The following is a 20,226-nucleotide window of genomic DNA, read 5'->3' on the forward strand; positions in this document are numbered from 1 at the left end:
GCTCGGACGGCTTCTTCTTGGGCCGCCCTTGAGGTGGGAGACGTTAATGCCATGAACACCCTTAATTTGGGCGACGGCACAAAAGCGGCTAAACTTAAGCGCCGTTCTTCCCGCGCGGCTCCTTCGCGGAGTGTCGCGCCGGACGCCATTTTGGATGCGCAGCATGTCTCTCCCCCGCTATTGCGAGCGCCGGTTGAGAGTGCGTCTAGGGCTGTAGCCCAGGCTGCGGAAGTGCACAGTCTGGGGGGTTTCTCCCCCGAGTTTGTTTTGCTGCTGCATCAGGCCTTCCTTATGCAAAACGCTGCCCCTGCTCCCTCGTCTGGTAAAGAGGTTGAGGCCCCCGGAGGTAAACGCCCTCGGGTTGATTCCCAGGCCTTGGAGGACTTTGTCTCCTCCGATGTAGATGAGGGCAGTGTTTCTGAGTTCTCCCAACGGTCCTTTGCGGATTCCTTGGAGGAGACGGATCCCCGCTCGGATGGAGCGGATGACCCCTCTGCAGCGCGGCTCTTTAGCTCAGAGGATTTGCCCAACCTGTTAGTGCAGGCCATGGGCATTTTGAAGATTTCCTCTCCGGAGGACGTCTCTCCCTCAGCCCCTGTTGGTTCTGCCATTATGCTGGGGACGAAGCGCCCGCCTAGAACCTTCCACGTGCATGATGCTATGCACACCTTAATTTCGGCTCAGTGGGATGTCCCGGAAGCGAGCCTTAAAGTGGCTAGGGCTATGTCCCGCCTCTATCCTTTGCCTGAAAGTGAACGTGAGGCCTATCTGTGGCCTACCGTGGATTCTTTAATCACTGCGGTGACTAAGAAAACGGCGTTGCCGGTGGAAGGTGGCACGGCCCTAAAGGACGCCCAAGACAGAAGATTGGAGGCGGCCTTAAGGTCGTCCTTTGAGGCGGCTGCTTTAAGTTTGCAGGCCTCAGTTTGCGGCTCCTATGTGGCCAGGGCGTGCCTGACTATGGTGCAGCGGGCTTCCCCCTCGGATCATTCCTTGAGGGCTGATTGGCCGGCCCTGGAATCGGGCTTGGCCTATTTGGCAGACTTGCTGTATGATGTCTTGAGGGCCTCAGCTAAAGGCATGGCTCAGACAATCTCTGCGCGGCGGTTGCTTTGGCTGAAGCATTGGTCTGCTGACCACGCCTCTAAATCCCGCCTGGCTAAATTGCCTTTTAAAGGCAAGCTGCTCTTTGGGGTCAAGCTGGACAAAATCGTGACCGATCTCGGCACGTCTAAGGGCAAGAAGTTACCAGAGGTCAGGGCTCGGGCTAGTACTCGCCCCGGTACCTCCAGAGGACGGTTTCTGGAAGCCCGTCGGTACCGCCCGGGCAGGTCGGGCTCTTCTGCCTCCTCTTCCTTCAAGAGGAACTTCTCCCCCAAGCAGCATTCCTTTCGCAGAGACCGCCGTCCCGGAGGTGCTCCCTCCGGTCCTCCCCCAGGGTCTCGTACCCAATGACGGGGCCTTGGTCCACCCCCCAGTGCAGATTGGAGGACGGCTGTCCTCGTTTCTGGGCGAGTGGACCACAATAACTTCAGACGCTTGGGTGCTGGAAGTCATCAGAGACGGCTACAAGCTAGAGTTCTGCCGACCCTTAAGAGACGGGTTTGTACTCTCTCCCTGCAAGTCTCCGGTCAAAGCTGTGGCAGTGCAGCAGACCTTGGACAATCTGATCCGCCTGGGTGCGGTCGTTCCGGTGCCAGAAAATCAGCTTGGCAAGGGACGTTACTCCATTTACTTTGTGGTACCAAAGAAAGGAGGTTCTGTACGGCCTATCCTCGACCTCAAAGGGGTCAATCGGGCCTTGAAAGTTCGGCACTTTCGCATGGAGACTCTCTGCTCTGTTATACCGGCAGTGAAGGCAGGGGAGTACCTGGCATCCTTGGACATCAAGGAAGCGTACTTGCATATTCCCATCTGGCCTCCTCATCAACGCTTTCTGCGTTTTGCAGTCCTGGGCCGACACTTCCAGTTCAGAGCCCTCCCGTTCGGGTTGGCTACTGCTCCGCGGACCTTCTCCAAAGTAATGGTGGTCATCGCGGCCTTCCTGAGGAAGGAAGGAGTACAAGTCCATCCTTATCTGGACGACTGGTTGATCCGAGCCCCCTCTTATGCAGAGTGCGGCAAAGCTGTGAACCGGGTGGTTGCTCTTTTGAGCTCCCTGGAGTGGATCATCAACTGGGAGAAAAGCCAGCTGCGCCCAACTCAGTCCCTGGAGTATCTGGGAGTTTGATTCGACACCCAAGTGGGCAGAGTGTTCCTGCCAGACAATCGGATTGTCAAACTTCAGGCTCAGGTAGCCTCTCCTCTTTGGGCTTGGGACTATGTGCAGCTGTTGGGCTCTATGACGGCCACGATGGAAGTAGTGCCCTGGGCCAGGGCTCATATGAGACCACTACAACACTCTCTGCTGCAGCGCTGGACTCCGATGTCGGAGGATTATGCTGTGCGCCTTCCCTTGGACCCAGCAGTGCGCAAGGCGCTGAGCTGGTGGACGCAGACAGACAAGTTGTCTGCAGGAATGCCTCTGGTGACCCCGGAGTGGATTGTCGTCACGACGGACGCCTCTTTGTCGGGCTGGGGAGCCCACTGCTTGGGAAGGACAGCGCAGGGGCTCTGGTCTCCTGCAGAGGCAAAGTGGTCTATCAACCTCCTGGAACTCAGAGCCATTCGGTTGGCGCTTTTGGAGTTCATCCCGGTACTGACGTTGAAGCCAGTACGGGTCCTGTCGGACAATGCCACGGCTGTGGCCTATGTCAACCGCCAGGGAGGTACCAAGAGCGCCCCTCTAGCCAAGGAGGCCATGAATCTATGCCAGTGGGCGGAAGCGAACCTGGAACAGCTGTCAGCGGCCCACATTGCCGGAGTCATGAATGTCAAGGCGGACTTTCTCAGTCGCCATACCTTGGAGCCTGGAGAGTGGCAGCTATCTGCTCAGGCGTTCTTGGGCTTCACGAAGCGCTGGGGCCAGCCGAGCCTAGATCTGATGGCGTCATCGGCCAATTGCCAAGTGCCGCGCTTTTTCAGCAGAGGACGGGACCCTCGATCCCTGGGAGTAGATGCTCTTCTCCAACAGTGGCCGACACAAGAGCTCCTCTATGTGTTCCCGCCCTGGCCCATGTTGGGCAGGGTGCTAGACCGGGTGGCAAAGCATCCGGGCCGGGTAATCCTGGTGGGTCCGGATTGGCCCAGACGTCCCTGGTATGCGGACTTGATCAGGCTCTCAGTCGACGATCCTCTGCGGCTGCCAGTGGAGCAGGGTCTGTTACATCAGGGTCCCGTGGTGATGGAGGATCCCTCCCCCTTTGGTCTTACGGCCTGGCTATTGAGCGGCAGCGTCTGAGGAAGAAGGGCTTCTCAGACAAGGTCATCGCCACTGTGCTGAGAGCGAGGAAGCGCTCTACTTCTACTGCTTACGCCAGGGTTTGGCGTACCTTTGCAACGTGGTGTGAAGCAGGCTCATGTTCTCCATTCACTGCTCCAATTTCTTCAGTGTTGGTATTCCTGCAAGAAGGTCTGGAGAAAGGCCTGTCGCTCAGTTCCCTTAAAGTCCAGGTAGCGGCCCTGGCTTGCTTCAGGGGCCGCCTGAAGGGTGCTTCCCTGGCTTCGCAGCCAGATGTGGTGCGTTTTCTCAAGGGAGTTAATCACCTGCGCCCTCCTCTGCACTCGGTGGTGCCTGCGTGGAATCTCAACCTGGTGCTAAGAGCATTACAGAAGCCGCCTTTTGAACCCTTGTCGAGGGCATCTCTGAAAGACCTGACGTTGAAAGCAGTCTTTTTGGTGGCTATCACTTCAGCCAGAAGAGTTTCCGAGCTCCAGGCACTCTCATGTCGAGAGCCTTTTCTGCAGTTCACTGAGGCAGGAGTGACTATTCGCACAGTGCCTTCCTTCCTGCCCAAGATTGTTTCTCGCTTCCATGTGAATCAGCAGCTCTGTCTCCCTTCCTTTCGTAGGGAGGACTACCCAGAGGAATACTCTGCTCTTAAATATCTGGATGTGAGACGAGTCATCATCAGATATTTGGAAGTGACCAATGATTTCCGGAAGTCGGATCATCTGTTTGTCCTGTTTGCAGGTCCTCATAAGGGTCTGCAGGCTGCTAAGCCTACAGTGGCAAGATGGGTCAAGGAAGCCATTGCAGCGGCTTATGTGGCCGCGGGGAAGGTGCCGCCTATCCAGCTGAAGGCTCACTCCACTAGAGCTCAGGCGGCCTCAATGGCAGAGGCCGGCTCCATCTCCTTGGAAGAGATATGCAAGGCGGCAACTTGGGCATCGGCCCATACATTCTCCAAGCATTACCGCTTGACTGTGGCGGCACGGGCGGAGGCCCGGTTTGGAGCTTCAGTGTTGAGGTCAGGGATTTCAATGTCCCGCCCTGGGTGAGTACTGCTTCGGTACATCCCACCAGTCTATGGATTGATCAGCATGATGATATGGAAGGTAAAATTATGTATCATACCTGATAATTTTCTTTCCATTAATCATAGCTGATCAATCCATAGTCCCTCCCAGATATCTGTATTGTTTATATTCTGGTTGCATTTCAGGTTCAAGTTTAGTCTTCAGTTCCTGTTCAGGAGGACTTCGTGTTCAAGTTTTTCAATGGATTCTTCAAGAGTTGAGACGAATTTGTGTTACAGTGAGCTGCTGCATTCCTCTCCCCTCCGTTTTACGGGGCTGGATTGAGACTTAAATTCTGCCGGCACTCCCTCCCGCTTCGTGCGGGTGTAGGGCAGCTTTGTACCCTTCCCGCTTTGGCGGTGTTAGGGTCAGTCAGCTCCTCCCGCGGTTGCGGTTGCAGGATAAGCCAGATCCCCCCGCATCGGCAGGTGTGGTGTCCCTCGCCCGCTCCGCGGGGATGAGCTGGACGGATTCCCCTCCCCCACTTGTGTGGGGATGAGCTGGGTTAATTCCCCTCCCCCGTTTCGGCGGTGGTGAGCTGGGCAGAGTGTCCCTTTGTGGGTGTAATTCTCTAAGTGCTGAGTCCTGCGGATGGAGCTTTGATATCGACATACTGAGGAGTGTCCGGCAGCACATGACCACATATAGGGAGGCAAAAGTTTGCTCTCTATCTCCACCTGCTGGTAGATGGACACAACCCACCAGTCTATGGATTGATCAGCTATGATTAATGGAAAGAAAATTATCAGGTATGATACATAATTTTACCTTCTTTTATTTATATTTTCAGAGATTATTAGAGATCACGCAAGGACAAGAGTTCCTGAGGCTGCAGGTTGAGGGAGGTGGCTGCTCTGGTTTCCAGTATAAATTTTCCCTGGATACAGTAATAAATTCCGATGACAGGTAAGAAAGCAGACTCCATCCAAAGCACAGGAAGTAATATACAGCCTCTGCTCTGCAACTTTCTGTCTATCACTTTACCTCTTTCTCCTTATTTTATTTATTTACTAAATTTTCTTACTTCCCAAATACTGAGACACATTATCAGCCCAACAACAATAATCATAGCTCAAATGATACATAAAATAAAATAATTACCATAAAACCTAAACAAAGGAATAAGTCTGGTATCAGGCCACGTTATAGTACTGAGACTGTCCTGGCCACTTTAGTCTCTGAGTTTAGGAAAAACAATTTGCTTACAGAACAAGGTTCTGGTTATGCAGTTTGACATGTCAAGTGCTTTTGATGTGCTGGATCATGATCTCCTGTTAAATTTATTAGACCAATTTGGGCATTGTGGGAAAGTCATGTCCTGGTTCCAGGGTTTCTTGGTCTTACAGAGTAAAGATGTCAGGTGCCTTATCACTGTCTTGGTCTCCTGACTGTAGTGTACCGCAAGGCTCTCTATCTCCAGTACTATTTAATGTCATAATCGCTCCGCTAGGGGTGGAGACTAGAGTCTATGATATTCAATCCTTTTATTTATGCTGATGATGTCACTATTTACATCCCCTTTCGTGGTGGCATTCATGGCATTCTCCATAGATTTAAATAGAGCCTTAATTTACTGGATTCCTGGGCCTCTGAATTTAAGCTAAAATTAAATCGGGAGTAAGACTAAATTTTTGGTATTAACGAATCTGTTTGACCATGATCCCTGCAGCAATTTTAGCATTGGCTGCATTACTTATCCCTTGGAAACCACTTTTAAAATATTAGGGTTGTTATTGATCGGCACTTAACCTTTGAATCTCAGGTGTCCTCCGTAGTCACTAACCACCCCCCCCCCCCCCCTCTTTTAGAAAGTGGCATGGCAATGCCAACACAGCCCATTCACTCTGAATGGACTGTGTCAGCATTTCTGCACTGGCAGCCACTAGTGTGACTTTGTAAAAGAGGGTCTAAATCTTTTAAGGTACTGTGGAACTGAAGCGAATTAGGCCCTATTTTTCAATATATATTTTCAGGCTACTTGTCCAGTCTCTAATTTGATTATAGTAATTCTAACTATTCTGGTTGCAAAGAATGCGTTTTAAAGAAGCTTCAAACTGCCCACAATACTGCAACCAGATTAGTCCTGCATGTGCCATGCTTTGGAAGGACTACTCTACTGCTGATACAAATTTCACTGGCTTCCTAGTTGCCGTAGAAGGCAGGCCAGATTGTGTCTCCATATATCAGGGATCCCTAACCAAACTCTTGTCCAGTTACCAAGTAGAAGGTCCAATTTGATTTTTGGTTTTCACCCCTTCCAACAACATTTTGTAATTTCCCAATGTAATATCCGGAGATCATGTTTCATCACCCACAAGGGGAGATACCTAAGAACATAAAGCCGCCAGGGGAAAACAATCATGCTGAATAGACTAATGCGAGCTTATAATGATAAAGGCAAATTATTCCAGATAGTCAATTGTTGTGCTGTGTGTTGTAGCAGGGTAGTAGTAGTAGTAGGGATGTTAGTTTCATATAGGGACTTAGGATTTGCTGACAGATAGATTCCTAGATATCTAAAGCCCTCTGCTGCCGATTTTAGGGGAAAGGCTCCCGGAGATAACGTGAAGTAGATTCACCCTCAGACATCCACATTAAGTTTAAAACCTGAAAATGCGAGACTTCCGGTGACGTCAGCAACCTCGATGGCAGCCTGAACCCGTCGCTCCGGCTCAGCCCCGCTAAAATCGCTACGTTTTCGCTATATAACCGGCGGACTTTACCGCGAAACGAAGGCAGGAGGAATATACAAGTGGTAGTCACAGAAAAGAAATGTCACAGAAATTGAAAATCGCGGATGCCAAAGCAGGAGAGCGTGGCAGCCTCCGCAATGCTAAAACCGCTAGCAGCCATGCTTCATCTCGGGAGGAGGAGGCCTCAGATTTTGATTCAGCTCACTCCGACGAAGATACTGGTAACAATAAGGATTCACAGTTTACCAAAGTGCTTCGAGACCTCCATAAAGATTTAGCTCGCATGAAATCGGACATTGTGGAATGCATTGAAAATGTGCGAGGTGAGATCAAGGAAATTGGTAATCGAGTGGAGGATCTTGAAGGCCGGGTGGACGAACACGTGGAACTGATGAACCAAATGAAAGAGAAGGAGGTGGATTTTGCTAACCAAATGGAGGAATTACAATATAAACTTGATGATATTGAGAACAGAGGGAGACGAAATAATTTACGATTTAGGGGCATTCCAGAGGCTGGAGATCAAGAAGATGTTCCCAAACTAGTACATGAACTGTGTAAGCATATTTTGAAGGGAAATCCAGACCAACAGGTCCCGGAAATTGAACGAGCCCATAGAGCGCTAGGCAAGTCGCTCCCTAATAAACCCAGAGATATTGTGGTTCGCTTCTGGAAATACTCAGAGAAAGAACACCTATATGGCCTGGCTAGGCAACAAAAGGACTTGTGTTTTCAAGATACACCTATTTCTGTATTTCAGGACTTATCAGCCTATACTTTACAACAAAGACGAAATATGAAACCGATTCTGGAGGTATTGGGGCAACATAACATAAAATACTGATGGGCTTTTCCCTTTGCAGTATGCTTTACTATTGCTGGTAAGCTACACAAAGTTCGCTCCCCAGAGGCGGCACAGCAGATTCTACAAGCAGCAGGTATGATGGGGCCGACTACAAAACTACACTTGGAGACTACTGTTGACAAGAGAGATAAAGTGCGACAATGGCAACAAGTTTTTAATAAGGCAAAGAAACCACGGCTGACTATGCACAATACTTGACTGTAATATTGCTCCAAAATGAGGCTGTTGAAAGAGTGAACGAAGGTTGACATTTTCTTCTTCATTTCTTTATGATCTATATTTACAGCGGAGATAAGTCTGGCGATTATATGGATGATGTCATGCAGGGTTGGGCGGAGGTGGTGTGGGCGGGCTGTATACTGTGGGGGTTGATCTTGCTAGGAAGTGAGTAAGTGGACTCCTCGGGGGAATTCTATTTCTCATGGAAGTTTGTTACTCTACTTATGAAGGGGATAGGGGAGAACGGGAGGTGGGAGGCTAGGGGGGGATGGGTCAAGGGGAAACGGGAGGGAGGGGCATTACAGTGTTCGCAGGTGACATTTAGACATGTAAATGATTTTTCTTTTTTTTTTTTTTAAATATACTCTATGGCATCTACTTTAAAGATTATGACTTTCAACGTCAAAGGCCTAAATGCTCTTAGAAAACGACAGCTGATTTGACAAGAGATAAATAGACATAGACCCCAGGTGGTTATGTTGTAAGAAACCCATTTGAAAAGGGCACATGAATACTTGTTTAGACATGTTTATTATTCTAAGATTTATTTTGCCTCAGACATATCTGACAAGAAACAAAGAGAGGTAGCGATATTGCTCCAATCTGACCTGCCTATACAAATCCATCAGGTGAAAAGAGACCCAAAGGGCAGATATCTTCTACTTAGGGGGACATTTGAAAATCAGGAGGTTACTTTGGGATCTATATATGGACCAAATACTAATCAACCATCCTTCTTTCAATTACTTAAGAAACAAATACATACAGTGCTGGGAGGTCAGCTTATATTGGGTGGTGATTTCAATGCCACTCTATGCCCCGAAGTGGACAAATCGGGACGCAACTCTGGTAGTGACAAAGTCTTAGCCAAACACTTTACTACTTTTGTCTGGGATATGAGACTTTTTTGACTCTTGGAGAGACATGCACCCTACTGAGCGTGACTATTCTTTTTATTCTCCAGTACATTCTACATATTCACGGATTGATTACTTGTTGGTTGATAAGTTATTAGGAGATCAACTCACAAAAGCACATATAAATAATATTACTGTGTCTGATCATGCTAATTGTGTGATACAACTGGATTGGCAGACAGGAAAACAGCGGGTAGGGCACTGGACATTAAATAACGGCCTGTTAAAACAGGAAGCAGTTTGTCAAGAATATGTAAAGGTCCTGAAGGAATACCTGTCTTTTAATTTAACCTCAGGGCCCTCGATTGCTATAGTATGGGAAGCCCTTAAAGCAGTATCCAGAGGTCACTTTATTAAGGTAGCCGGAAAGCTTAAGAAACAGAGGTTGCAGGCCACCTTGCAGCTAAGAGAGAAAATTGAGTTCCTAGAAAGTAAACATAAAGTCACAGGCTCTCTTAAGATATATAGAGCTTTGCAAGCTGCCAGAATACAACTAGATGCCTTGCTAGCTCAAGACCTTGAATATATTAATGAAAAACTAAAGCTTCACACATATACCACCAGAAATAAGATCAGTAGGCAGTTAGCTATTAAATTGCGAAAACTAAGGGCAGATCGTAATATCTATCGTATTAAGGGACCCAAAGGAGAGGTGCTCCGAACATCTCCAGAGATTAGAGCCAGTTTCAATGAATACTATGCTAAGCTTTATGCCGGAGATGGGGGTATACAGGAGGAGAGTATTCGGTCATATTTGCAAAAAATGGCTTTTCCAACCTTAACACAAGATCAACAACAAGTGCTAGATGCCTCTATTGACATGCACGAGGTACTAGCAGCTATAAAAACCTTGAAAACAGCCAAATCATCGGGATTGGACGGCTATATGGCTGAATTCTATAAAAAAAATTGCCCCTTATTTGGCACCTGTTTTAATGGATGTGCTTAATGCAGTAGTGAAAGGTGATAATATTCCGCCAACTATGAAAGAGGCATGGATTGCAGTGATCCTGAAGCCTAAGAAGGAGATGACTGAGTGCTCTTCTTACCGCCCCATCTCTGTGCTCAATGTGGATGTCCGCATCCTAGCTAAGGTATTAGCAAGTAGATTAACAGAAATTCTGCCGACCTTAATACATCCAGATCAGGTGGGTTTTGTCGCCAATAGACAGGCCTCAGACAATATTAGACGAACTCTGAATGCTATATATATTGCCAGGCAGAGTAAAACACCGTATTGCCTATTAAGTGTGGATGCTGAAAAAGCATTTGATAGAGTGCATTGGCCATTTCTACACCAGGTTTTGCAACAGTTTGGATTTGGTTCTAATTTTAGGGACTGGATTAAAGAATTATACACTCAGCCGAAAGCAGGGGTAAAGATTAATGGGCAGATCTCCGCCTTCTTTGAGCTGAACAGAGGAACACGCCAGGGGTGTCCTCTATCGCCACTTTTATTTGCTTTAGTAATGGAACCACTGGTGTGGGCTATTAGGAATCATCCAGGGATAAGGGGAGTGAGGGTGAAAGATTGGGAATCAAAGGTGGCATTGTTTGCAGATGATGTCCTCTTAACCCTTACCTCGCCTTTAGATTCTATACCCCAGGTTATATGTGAATTGGAAACTTATGGACGGGTGTCTGGATTTAAGATTAACTATGAGAAAACGGAAGCAATGGCAGGTGGTATGACAGAGGAATACTATCAGCGTTGTAAGCAATTATATCCTTTGAGGTGGGTGACTAAGGGTCTTAAATATTTGGGGGTTTTCCTTACTGCTTACAGGGCATTACTGAGGCCAATTATACACCGTTATTGAAAGACATCAGAGAGGATTTGGAGAGATGGGAGCCCCTTGGTTTGTCCTGATTTGGGAGAATAGCTACAGTGAAAATGAATATATTACCGCGATTACTGTATCTTTTCCAGGCCCTGCCACTCCCTATTAGTGACCATGTGCTTCACTCCCTGCAGATACGATTGCAGAAGTTTATCTGGAAAGGAGGCAAATCTAGAATCCACCCCTCCATAATGTATACAGACCGTAAGACCAAGGGTGGTTTGGGGATCCCTAGAGTGGATTTATACCATAGAGCGACTCAGGTTAAATCCGCAGTGGAATGGTTTCAAGAAGCACCTCACAAACTTTGGGTAAAGATGGAACAATATATACTACATAGCCCTTTGAAGTTAGGCCATTTACTCTGGCTGCCACCTAAACATCGTTGTTTGGGGGAGGAGGTGAGCCCGATCATTGAGTTTACTCTATCTTGTTGGGATAAAATGGAACGTTTAAAACGAATCTATTGTTCTCGGTTATCACCTATTGCTTGTAATTTAGCATTTCCATTAGGCTGCTCACGCTCAGTTTTTACTAGATGGAAAAGGCAAGGGTTAGATCTATGGGGACAGTTGATCAATAAAGATACTTTTATATCATTCCAGGAATTGGCAGATACATACAGGTTACCTTCAACAGATCATTATGCCTACACTCAATTGATTCATTTTTTGTCATCAGAAGGCAGACGTGCCTATTTATTTGGTGACGTGACCTTTTTAGAAGAACTCTGTGTTCAGGAACAAGGGACACGAGGCCTTATCACTTTGATTTACGGGCACTTGCGAGATAACCTGTATGTTAGCCATAAGCACAGGGTGCTGTGGGAGAAAGAATTAGGGGTGAGTTACTCAGCAGAGGAGTGGCAGAGAATGGAGAGACGTTCCATACGCATATCTCCAGCCGTAAATGTTCAAGAAAATTTAACAAAAGTACTATACCGTTGGTATCTAATCCCGGTAAGGTTAAATCATATGTTTGGATCGGCTTCCCCGACTTGTTGGCGTAAATGTGGCCAACGTGGACATGTTACAAAGTAAAAGCCTTCTGGAAAGCTGTCCAGGCCCGGATTGGATATTGGGTGGGAGTTGAGATACCATATGACCCTGCTGTATTTCTGTTTCATAAAACTATCCTGGGGGTGAATGACTATGGTCAAGTGTTAATCAAACATTGCTTATGTGCGGGCAGATTGCTTATTGCTCGCTCATGGAAGCAAAAAAATAGCCCATCTGTAGTCCAATGGATGACCCTATTGCGGAACATTGCAGAGAGAGAACAATTGATGGCAAAAGAGAGACACCAGTTGTTGAAATGGACTAAGATCTGGGAACCTTTGGATATACCGAAGACTTAATGAGCTATAGAGAAACATCTGATATGTTGAATTACTGTTGTTACCTTAGACACTGTAAGGGGGAGGGGGATTTGGAGGGGGTTTTTGATCAATAACGTGGAAATGTTTTGATGCAGATTGTACAGGGGGAAGAAGGGTGAGAAAAATATGTAAAACAACAAGAATACTGAATGTTTTATTACTCAATGGATGAGTATTGAAGAAACAAGGTCCCAGTTTTACAGTATATACTAGAGCCTGTGAGCTTAATGTTGTGGCTGTATTCACATTTTGTCTTACTTGTTCAATAAAGATTCTTGTTTAAATTAAAAAAAAAAAAAAACCTAAAAATGCACCAAATTCCGTGAAACTTTCTCGGAGTACCAGCAGGGAGTCCATAGGATTAGACAGTTGAACCAAGATGTCACCTGCAAAAGCTGAAATCTTGAAATCAGAATGCCCTATCTTAATGCCAGTGATTTCAGAGTTGGCAAATATCTTCCAAATAAGTGGGTCCAACTTCAACGCAAAGAGCAGCTGAGAAAGTAGACAACCCTGCCTCATACGTTGAAATTTTGGAAAAGGAGCTGAGGTGACACCATTCACAGATACCATGGCAGTAGGGGCACAGTACAAAGCCAGAATAGCGTCTTCAAGGAAACCCTCCATGCCATATTTATATAGCACTTTAAACATAAAATCCTCAACCAACCGTGTCAAAAGTGTTTTCAGCATCGAAGCTGATTAGAAGGAATGGGATATTAGATGCATGGACTACCTTTAAGGAAGCTATCATTTGTCAGATATTTTTCACTGCTTAGTGTTCGCAAATAAACCCCACCTGAGATTCTGCTATAATAGTGAGAAGTATCTGAGCTAAACAATTAGATAATACCGTAGTGAGAAGTTTAGCCTCATAGCAGATCAGCAATATGATCCTGGAAGAGTATGGTCCTTTCCCGGTTTAGAAAAAACTATTATACTCACAGATTCCAATGACCAGGCCTGTTGTTTGTCTGATAGGATGACATTGAACATAGCAGTAATGGGCTGGGCTATGTCAGACAATAATAGTTTGTAAGACTGGGCCATGGTGCTTTATAGGGAATTTTTTTTGTAGGGCTTACTTTACCTCATCTTTCCCAATGGGGTGGTTCAGTTTTATGGTTTGAGCCATGGAAACCTTGGGTCATTCTAAACTCTCTAAATAGGTATCAGGGTCCAATCCCTCAGAGACTTCAACATTGTAGAGATGTTGGTAGTATTCTTTAATTCTCCGAGGGCAAGCAGGCTGCTTGTTCTCACGATTGGGTCGACGTCCACGTCGGCCCAGGATCGGAGGTTTTACTAGCAAAAAAAATCTTTCAGAGCTTTCTGGCGCGCACTGCGCATGCGTGGACTGGTTTCCCGCCCATCGCGTAAGTCCCTCAGTGCTTTTTTCTCCGCATCTGAAGTGACATGGTTTTGTTTTTCGCCATGTTCCTCTCACACCAGGAAGAGTCAGTGCGTGATTGCTTCTTTTATCTTGTCTTTTTCATCTTTGAACAAAATTTTTAAAAAAACTACAGTAGAGTAGTTCCTTTAATTTCTTAGTTTTAGTCACTTCTTCTTAAGTTTCTTTTCTTTTCGCCGCAGCCGGGTTTGTTTTTCCCCTTTTTGTGCCTTTTTAATTGGCATAATCGCGTCCTTTGATTTTGCAGACACCGTTTTTCCGTCCATGTCATCAAGGACTCCCAGTGGCTTCAAACGTTGTACTCGGTGCAACCGGACCATTTCGGGTACCGACCCCACCACGCGTGGTGTCTCCAGTGCCTTGGGCCCAATCATCTACCAGCTGCTTGTAAACTGTGTCCTTTGATGAAAAAACGGACCCAAGTGTCACAGGAGCCTCAACGGGAAAAACGTTTTGCTGATTGGTCTGGTCCTTCAACAGTAATGAGGTCGGCGACGTCGAGGGAAACATCGACTTCGAGAGCACAGGTAATGGCTGCCGAATGACCACATCGCGCTGGGAGCAGCGAGGCATCGAGTGGTTCTCCACCTGTCTCAAGGCCTACTGCTATGCAGGCCCCCCGGGACCACCCTTCGTCGGACCCGACCCCAAGGAGGCGTGAGGATTCCATGTCCTCCTCTTCGGTACCGAGGAGTCTCGATGACGGGCGTCGAGCCAAGGCTAAGAAGGACTGTCATCGATCTCCTTCCTTGCGCGGTACCGAGAGCTCTGGGGAGCCGAGGGATTCGGCACCCGAGAAGCATCGGCACCGGGAGGACCACTAACCCTTTATACAGGAGGTGCCAATGCGTCGGTCTTCTAGCAGCCTGGTACCGGCTCTCAAGCCCCGTCAGATTCTGCCACCGGCTCCTGCACCGGCCCCGCAGCCTTTTCCGATGGAGGCTTTCGGCGAGCGCATCAGGGCCCTTCGTCCAGAACTTCTGGAGGGATTGCTGCGCCACTTTACTTCGGTGCCAGGGGTGCTTGCACCTTCTGCACCATCTGTTGAGGCGGCATCTGGTCCTTCGCCTGTGGTGAGGTCCCCAACCTCGGTGCCGCTTGTGGCATCGGCGTCAGCTGCCATCTGGGTCGACTCTCCTTCGTCGTCGTCGAAGGAAGCTTCGCCGTAGACTTCTCGACATCCCCCTCGACGTCAAGACAGGCTCGGGTTCGGGCTGCTCTTAGCTTTTGTCACAAACACTAAGATGGAGTCAGCAGTCCAGCAGCGAGAGGGGTGCTATCCAGTCTTTTGCATTGAGTGTCACATGTATGATTATCTCCCAGTTGGTGAGATGTCATATGTGTGTGCCCTATGCAAAGAGCTCCTAGCTCTTAGAGAACGTGTCCGTTCTCTTGAGGCTAGGGTAGCAGACTTGGTGGAGCTGAGGGAGACAGAGAGGTACATAGAGGAGACCTACAGGGATGTTGTAGAGAATTCCCACCTCCAGTCCGGTAGCCCTTGTGCTACCTTGGAGGAGGGAGGTCTCCTAGTAGGAGAGCATCACCCTGGTGAAGTAGGAAGTACTCCTGTAGCCAGGACCTGCCCACCAGGGGATGTACTATCCTCTTGCACCGAGGATATGTCTCCAAGTGCTGCCCGGGAGGGAAAGGTTAGGACAGCTGTTGTAGTTGGTGATTCGATCATTAGGCATATAGATAGCTGGGTGGCTGGTGGACATGAGGGATCGCCTGGTGACTTGCCTGCCTGGTGCGAAGGAGGCGGACCTCACACGTCACCTAGATAGGATTTTAGATAGTGCTGGGAGGAGCCAGCTGTCTTGGTACATGTGGGTACCAATGACATAGGAAAATGTGGGAGAGAGGTTCTTGAAGCCAAATTTAGGCTCTTGGGTAGAAAGCTCAAAACCAGATCCTCTAGGGTTGCATTTTCTGAATTGCTACCTGTTCCACGCGCAGGGCCAAAGAGACAGGCAGAGCTCCGGAGTCTCACTGCGTGGATGAGACGATGGTGCAGGGAGGAGGGTTTTAGATTTGTTAGGAACTGGGCAACATTCTGGGGAAGGGGGAGCCTATTCCGAAAGGATGGGCTTCACCTTAACCAGGGTGGGACCAGGCTGCTGGCATCGGCATTTAAAAAGGAGATAGAGCAGCTTTTAAACTAGAAATGAGGGGAAGGCCGACAGTCGCTCAAAAGCACATGGTTCGGGATAAGGTATCTTGCAAGGATACCTCACAAACAGGGAAGATAGTGTTTCTGGATAGTGAGGTTGCACAACAGACCGTGGTAGGCCAGGTGCCCTTAAATACAACTAAAGATCAGACAAAAGATGGCAAATCAATAGTGTCAAGTACTAAGCATCATGCAAATAGGAACAACAAACATACTCTGAAATGTCTATATACAAATGCTAGGAGTCTAAGAAATAAGATGGGAGAGTTGGAATATATTGCACTAAATGAAAAATTGGATATAATAGGCATTACTGAGACCTGGTGGAAGGAGGATAACCAGTGGGACACTGTCATACCGGGGTACAAAGTATATCGTACTGATAGGGTGGACCGGACTGGTGGAGGGGTAGCATCGTATATTAACGAGAGCCTTGACTCAGATAGATTACAAATTCAGCAGGACAGAAATCACACCTTTGAATCATTGTGGGTTAAAATTCCATGTATAAAAGGGAAAAGGACAGTGATAGGAGTGTGCTACCGTCCACCTCGCCAGAATGAGCAGGTAGACGCAGAAATGATAAAAGAAATCAGAGATGCAAACAAAATGGGCAATGTGATAATAATGGGTGACTTCAATTATCCAAATATAGGCTGGGTAAATGTAACATCGGGACACGCTAGAGAGGTACAATTCCTTGATGAAATCAAGGACAGCTTTATGGAGCTGGAGCCGACGAGAGGAGGAAACATTCTAGACTTGGTCCTTAGTGGAGCGCATGATCTGGTGAGGGACATTATGGTACTGGGGCCGCTTGATAACAGTGATCATAATATGATCAGTTTTGATATCAACCTTGAAGTAACTATACACAGGAAGTTAAATACGTTAGCGTTAACTTTAAAAAAGGAGACTATGATAAAATGAGAAGAACGGTTAAAAAAAAACTTAGGGAGGGCAACTGAGAGGGTAAAAACTGTACAACAGGCATGGACGCTGTTCAAAAATACCATCCTGGAGGTCCAGGCCAAACATTCCGCGAATTAGAAAAGAAAGGCGGAAGTCCAAAAGACAGCCGGCATGGTTGAAAAGTGAGGTGAAGGAAGCTATTAGGGCTAAAAGAAACGCCTTCAGAAAATGGAATAAGGAACCGTCTGAAAATAACAAGAAGCAGCGTAAGGAGTGTCAAAGCAAATGCAAGGCGCAGATAAAGAAGGCCAAGAGAGATTACGAAAAAAAAGCATTAGAGGCAAAAAAAACATAGCAAAAAATTTTTTTGGTATATTAAAAGCTGGAAGCCGGCAAAAGAATCAGTTGGGCCGCTGGATGACCGAGGGGTAAAAGGGGTGATCAAGGAAGATAAAGATGTAGCGGAGAGATTGAATGAATTCTTTGCTTCGGTCTTCACCAAGGAAGATTTGGGTGGGATACCGGTGTCGGAAATGGTATTTCAAGCAGACGAGTCGGAGAAACTTACTGACTTCACGGTAAACCTGGAGGACATAATGGGGCAGTTCAGCAAACTGAAGAGTAGCAAATCTCCTGGACCGGATGGTATTCATCCTAGAGTACTGATAGAACTGAAAAATGAGCTTGCGGAGCTACTGTTAGTGGTATGTAATTTATCCTTAAAATCGAGCGTGGTACTGAAAGATTGGAGGGTGGCCAATGTAACGCCCATTTTTAAAAAAGGTTCCAGGGGAGATCCGGGAAATTATAGACCGGTGAGTCTGTCGTCGGTGCCGGGGAAAATGGTAGAGGCTATTATCAAAAACAAAATTACAGAGCACATCCAAGGACATGGATTACTGAGACCAAGTCAGCACGGCTTTTGTGTGGGGAAATCTTGCCTGACCAATTTACTTCAATTCTTTGAAGGAGTAAAGAAACGTGGACGAAGGGGAGACGGTTGATATTGTGTATCTGGATTTTCAAAAAGCGTTTGACAAAGTACCTCATGAAAGACTCCAGAGGAAATTGGAGAGTCATGGGATAGGAGGTAGTGTTCTATTGTGGATTAAAAACTGGTTGAAGGTTAGGAAACAGAGAGTGGGGTTAAATGGGCAGTATTCACAATGGAGAAGGGTAGTTAGTGGGATTCCTCAGGGGTCTGTGCTAGGAACGCTACTTTTTAATATATTTATAAATGATTTAGAGATGGGGGTAACTAGCGAGGTAATTAAATTTGCTGATGACACAAAGTTATTCAAAGTCGTTAACTCGCTACAGGATTGTGAAAAATTACAGAAGGACCTTACGAGACTGGGCAGCTAAATGGCAGATGACGTTTAATGAGAGCAAGTGCAAGGTGATGCATGTGGGAAAAAAGAACCCGAATTATAGCTACGTCATGTAAGGTTCCACGTTAGGAGTTACGGACCAAGAAAGGGATCTGGGTCTCGTCAATAATACACTGAAACCTTCTGCTCAGTGTGCTGCTGCGGCTAGGAAAGCAAATAGAATGTTGGGTATTATTAGGAAAGGTATGGAAAACAGGTGTGAGGATGTTATAATGCTGTTGTATCGCTCCATGTTGTGACCGCACCTTGAGTATTGTGTTCAATTCTGGTCGCCACATCTCAAGGAAGATATAGTAGAATTGGAAAAGGTGCAGCGAAGGGCGACTAAAATGATAGCAGGGATGCGACAACTTCCCTATGAAGGAGGGCTAGGGCTTTTCAGCTTGGAGAAGAGACGGCTGAGGGGAGACATGATAGAGGTATATAAAATAATGAGTGGAGTTGAACAGGTGGATGTGAAGCGTCTGTTCACGCTTTCCAAAAATACTAGGACTAGGGGGCATGCGATGAAACTACAGTGTAGTAAATTTAAAACAAATCGGAGAAACTTTTTCTTCACCCAACGCATAATTATACTCTGGAATTCTTTGCCGGAGAACGTGGTGAAGGCGGTTAGCTTGACAGAGTTTAAAAAGGGGTTAGACGGTTTCCTAAAGGACAAGTCCATAAACCACTACTAAATGGACTTGGGAAAAATCCACAATTCCAGGAATAACATGTATAGAATGTTTGTACGTTTGGGAAGCTCGCCAGATGCCCTTGGCCTGGATTGGCCACTGTCGTGGACAGGATGCTGGGCTCGATGGACCCTTGGTCTTTTCCCAATGTGGCATTACTTATGTACTTATGTCTGTCCTAATTAGATTGTAAGCTCTGTCCAGCAGTGACTGTCTCTTCATGTTCATGTGTACAGCGCTGCGTACATCTAGTAGCACTATAGAAATGATAAGTAGTAGTAGTTGTTCTGTGGGGTTCATGGAAAGCTCTATTTATGATTGTTGAGTGAAGTCTTTTTGAAATTGAGGTGCACATTTTTTTTATTATCAATAAAAACATAAACTGATTGTGTAAAACAGCAAGAGAGTGATTGCTTCTCTTTTCTGTTTCTCTTTGCAGACTGTTTGATCAAAAAGGTGCCCGTGTGGTCGTGGACTCTGAATCTTTGCAGTTCGTAAAAGGAGCCACAGTAGATTTCTGTGAGGAGCTGATTCGAAGTTCCTTCCAAGTGGTGAACAACCCTCAGGCTGAGCAAGGCTGCTCCTGTGGTACATCCTTCTCTGTGAAATTCTGAGGAAGAAATATGGCTCCTTTTAGTTTCTAGCACTGGAGAAGTGGCCCAGCATTTTCTACTGCTGGATGTATTTCATAGCAGTTTCTTTGCTGGTCAGATGTGATTGGAGGAAGAAATGAGGGTGCATCATTGCCAGAGAGGCACATTCAGCAAGGTTCAACAGGGAAGACCTGTGGAGCAGGAAGCACTTCTCAGCAGCCTGTATGGCAACACATGCCCTTGACTTCCTCATAGTACTGTGATTTCAGGCTTTAGGGCTGCTCCCTATACAAATTCTTCTCCACGTTTTGTGGAAGAGAGTGACGATCCTGCTATAAGGTGTCTTCTTTGTAAGCTATCTGGACAAATTGTATGTTACTTTTATTATAGTATAAATATTATTTCGTTTAAAAATACATATTTGAATCGTTATTGTTCACATCTGGTTTTAAATCATTCTCTTGCGTGGATAAGATGGAGAAAGTGGAAAGAAGAACTTATGAAAGGTCCTGTAGCATGTTATGAAAGCAGAGCCACTAGTCACAGGTATCTGAAAATGCTATGGATAGGGCTTCTGTTCCCAGGTATTTATGGGGGGGGGGGGGGGGGGGGTTGATGGTACATAAAAAGATCTGTGTCTTCGCACTGTTGCTGAATAGCTTTTCCAGTGGAATCAAACAGGTAGGTTTGTGTCACTTATTTATTTGTTGCATTTGTATCCCACATTTTCCCACCTATTTGCAGGCTCAATGTGGTTTACA

General features: G+C 46.7%; 1 protein-coding gene across 1 annotated transcript in view; it reads left to right on the forward strand.

Moving 5' to 3' along the window:
* Positions 1-19,881, forward strand: part of ISCA2 (iron-sulfur cluster assembly 2) — a 63,635-nt gene extending 43,754 nt beyond the window's left edge. The window contains exons 3-4 of the mRNA XM_030214268.1: positions 5,189-5,304; positions 19,312-19,881. Of these exons, the coding sequence (XP_030070128.1) occupies positions 5,189-5,304; positions 19,312-19,486 (291 nt within the window). The 3' untranslated portion in view covers positions 19,487-19,881. The remainder of the gene's footprint in view (positions 1-5,188; positions 5,305-19,311) is intronic.
* The last annotated feature ends 345 nt before the right edge of the window (positions 19,882-20,226 follow it).

This window comes from Microcaecilia unicolor, chromosome 9 (assembly GCF_901765095.1).
Source record: "Microcaecilia unicolor chromosome 9, aMicUni1.1, whole genome shotgun sequence".
Lineage (NCBI taxonomy): Eukaryota > Metazoa > Chordata > Amphibia > Gymnophiona > Siphonopidae > Microcaecilia > Microcaecilia unicolor.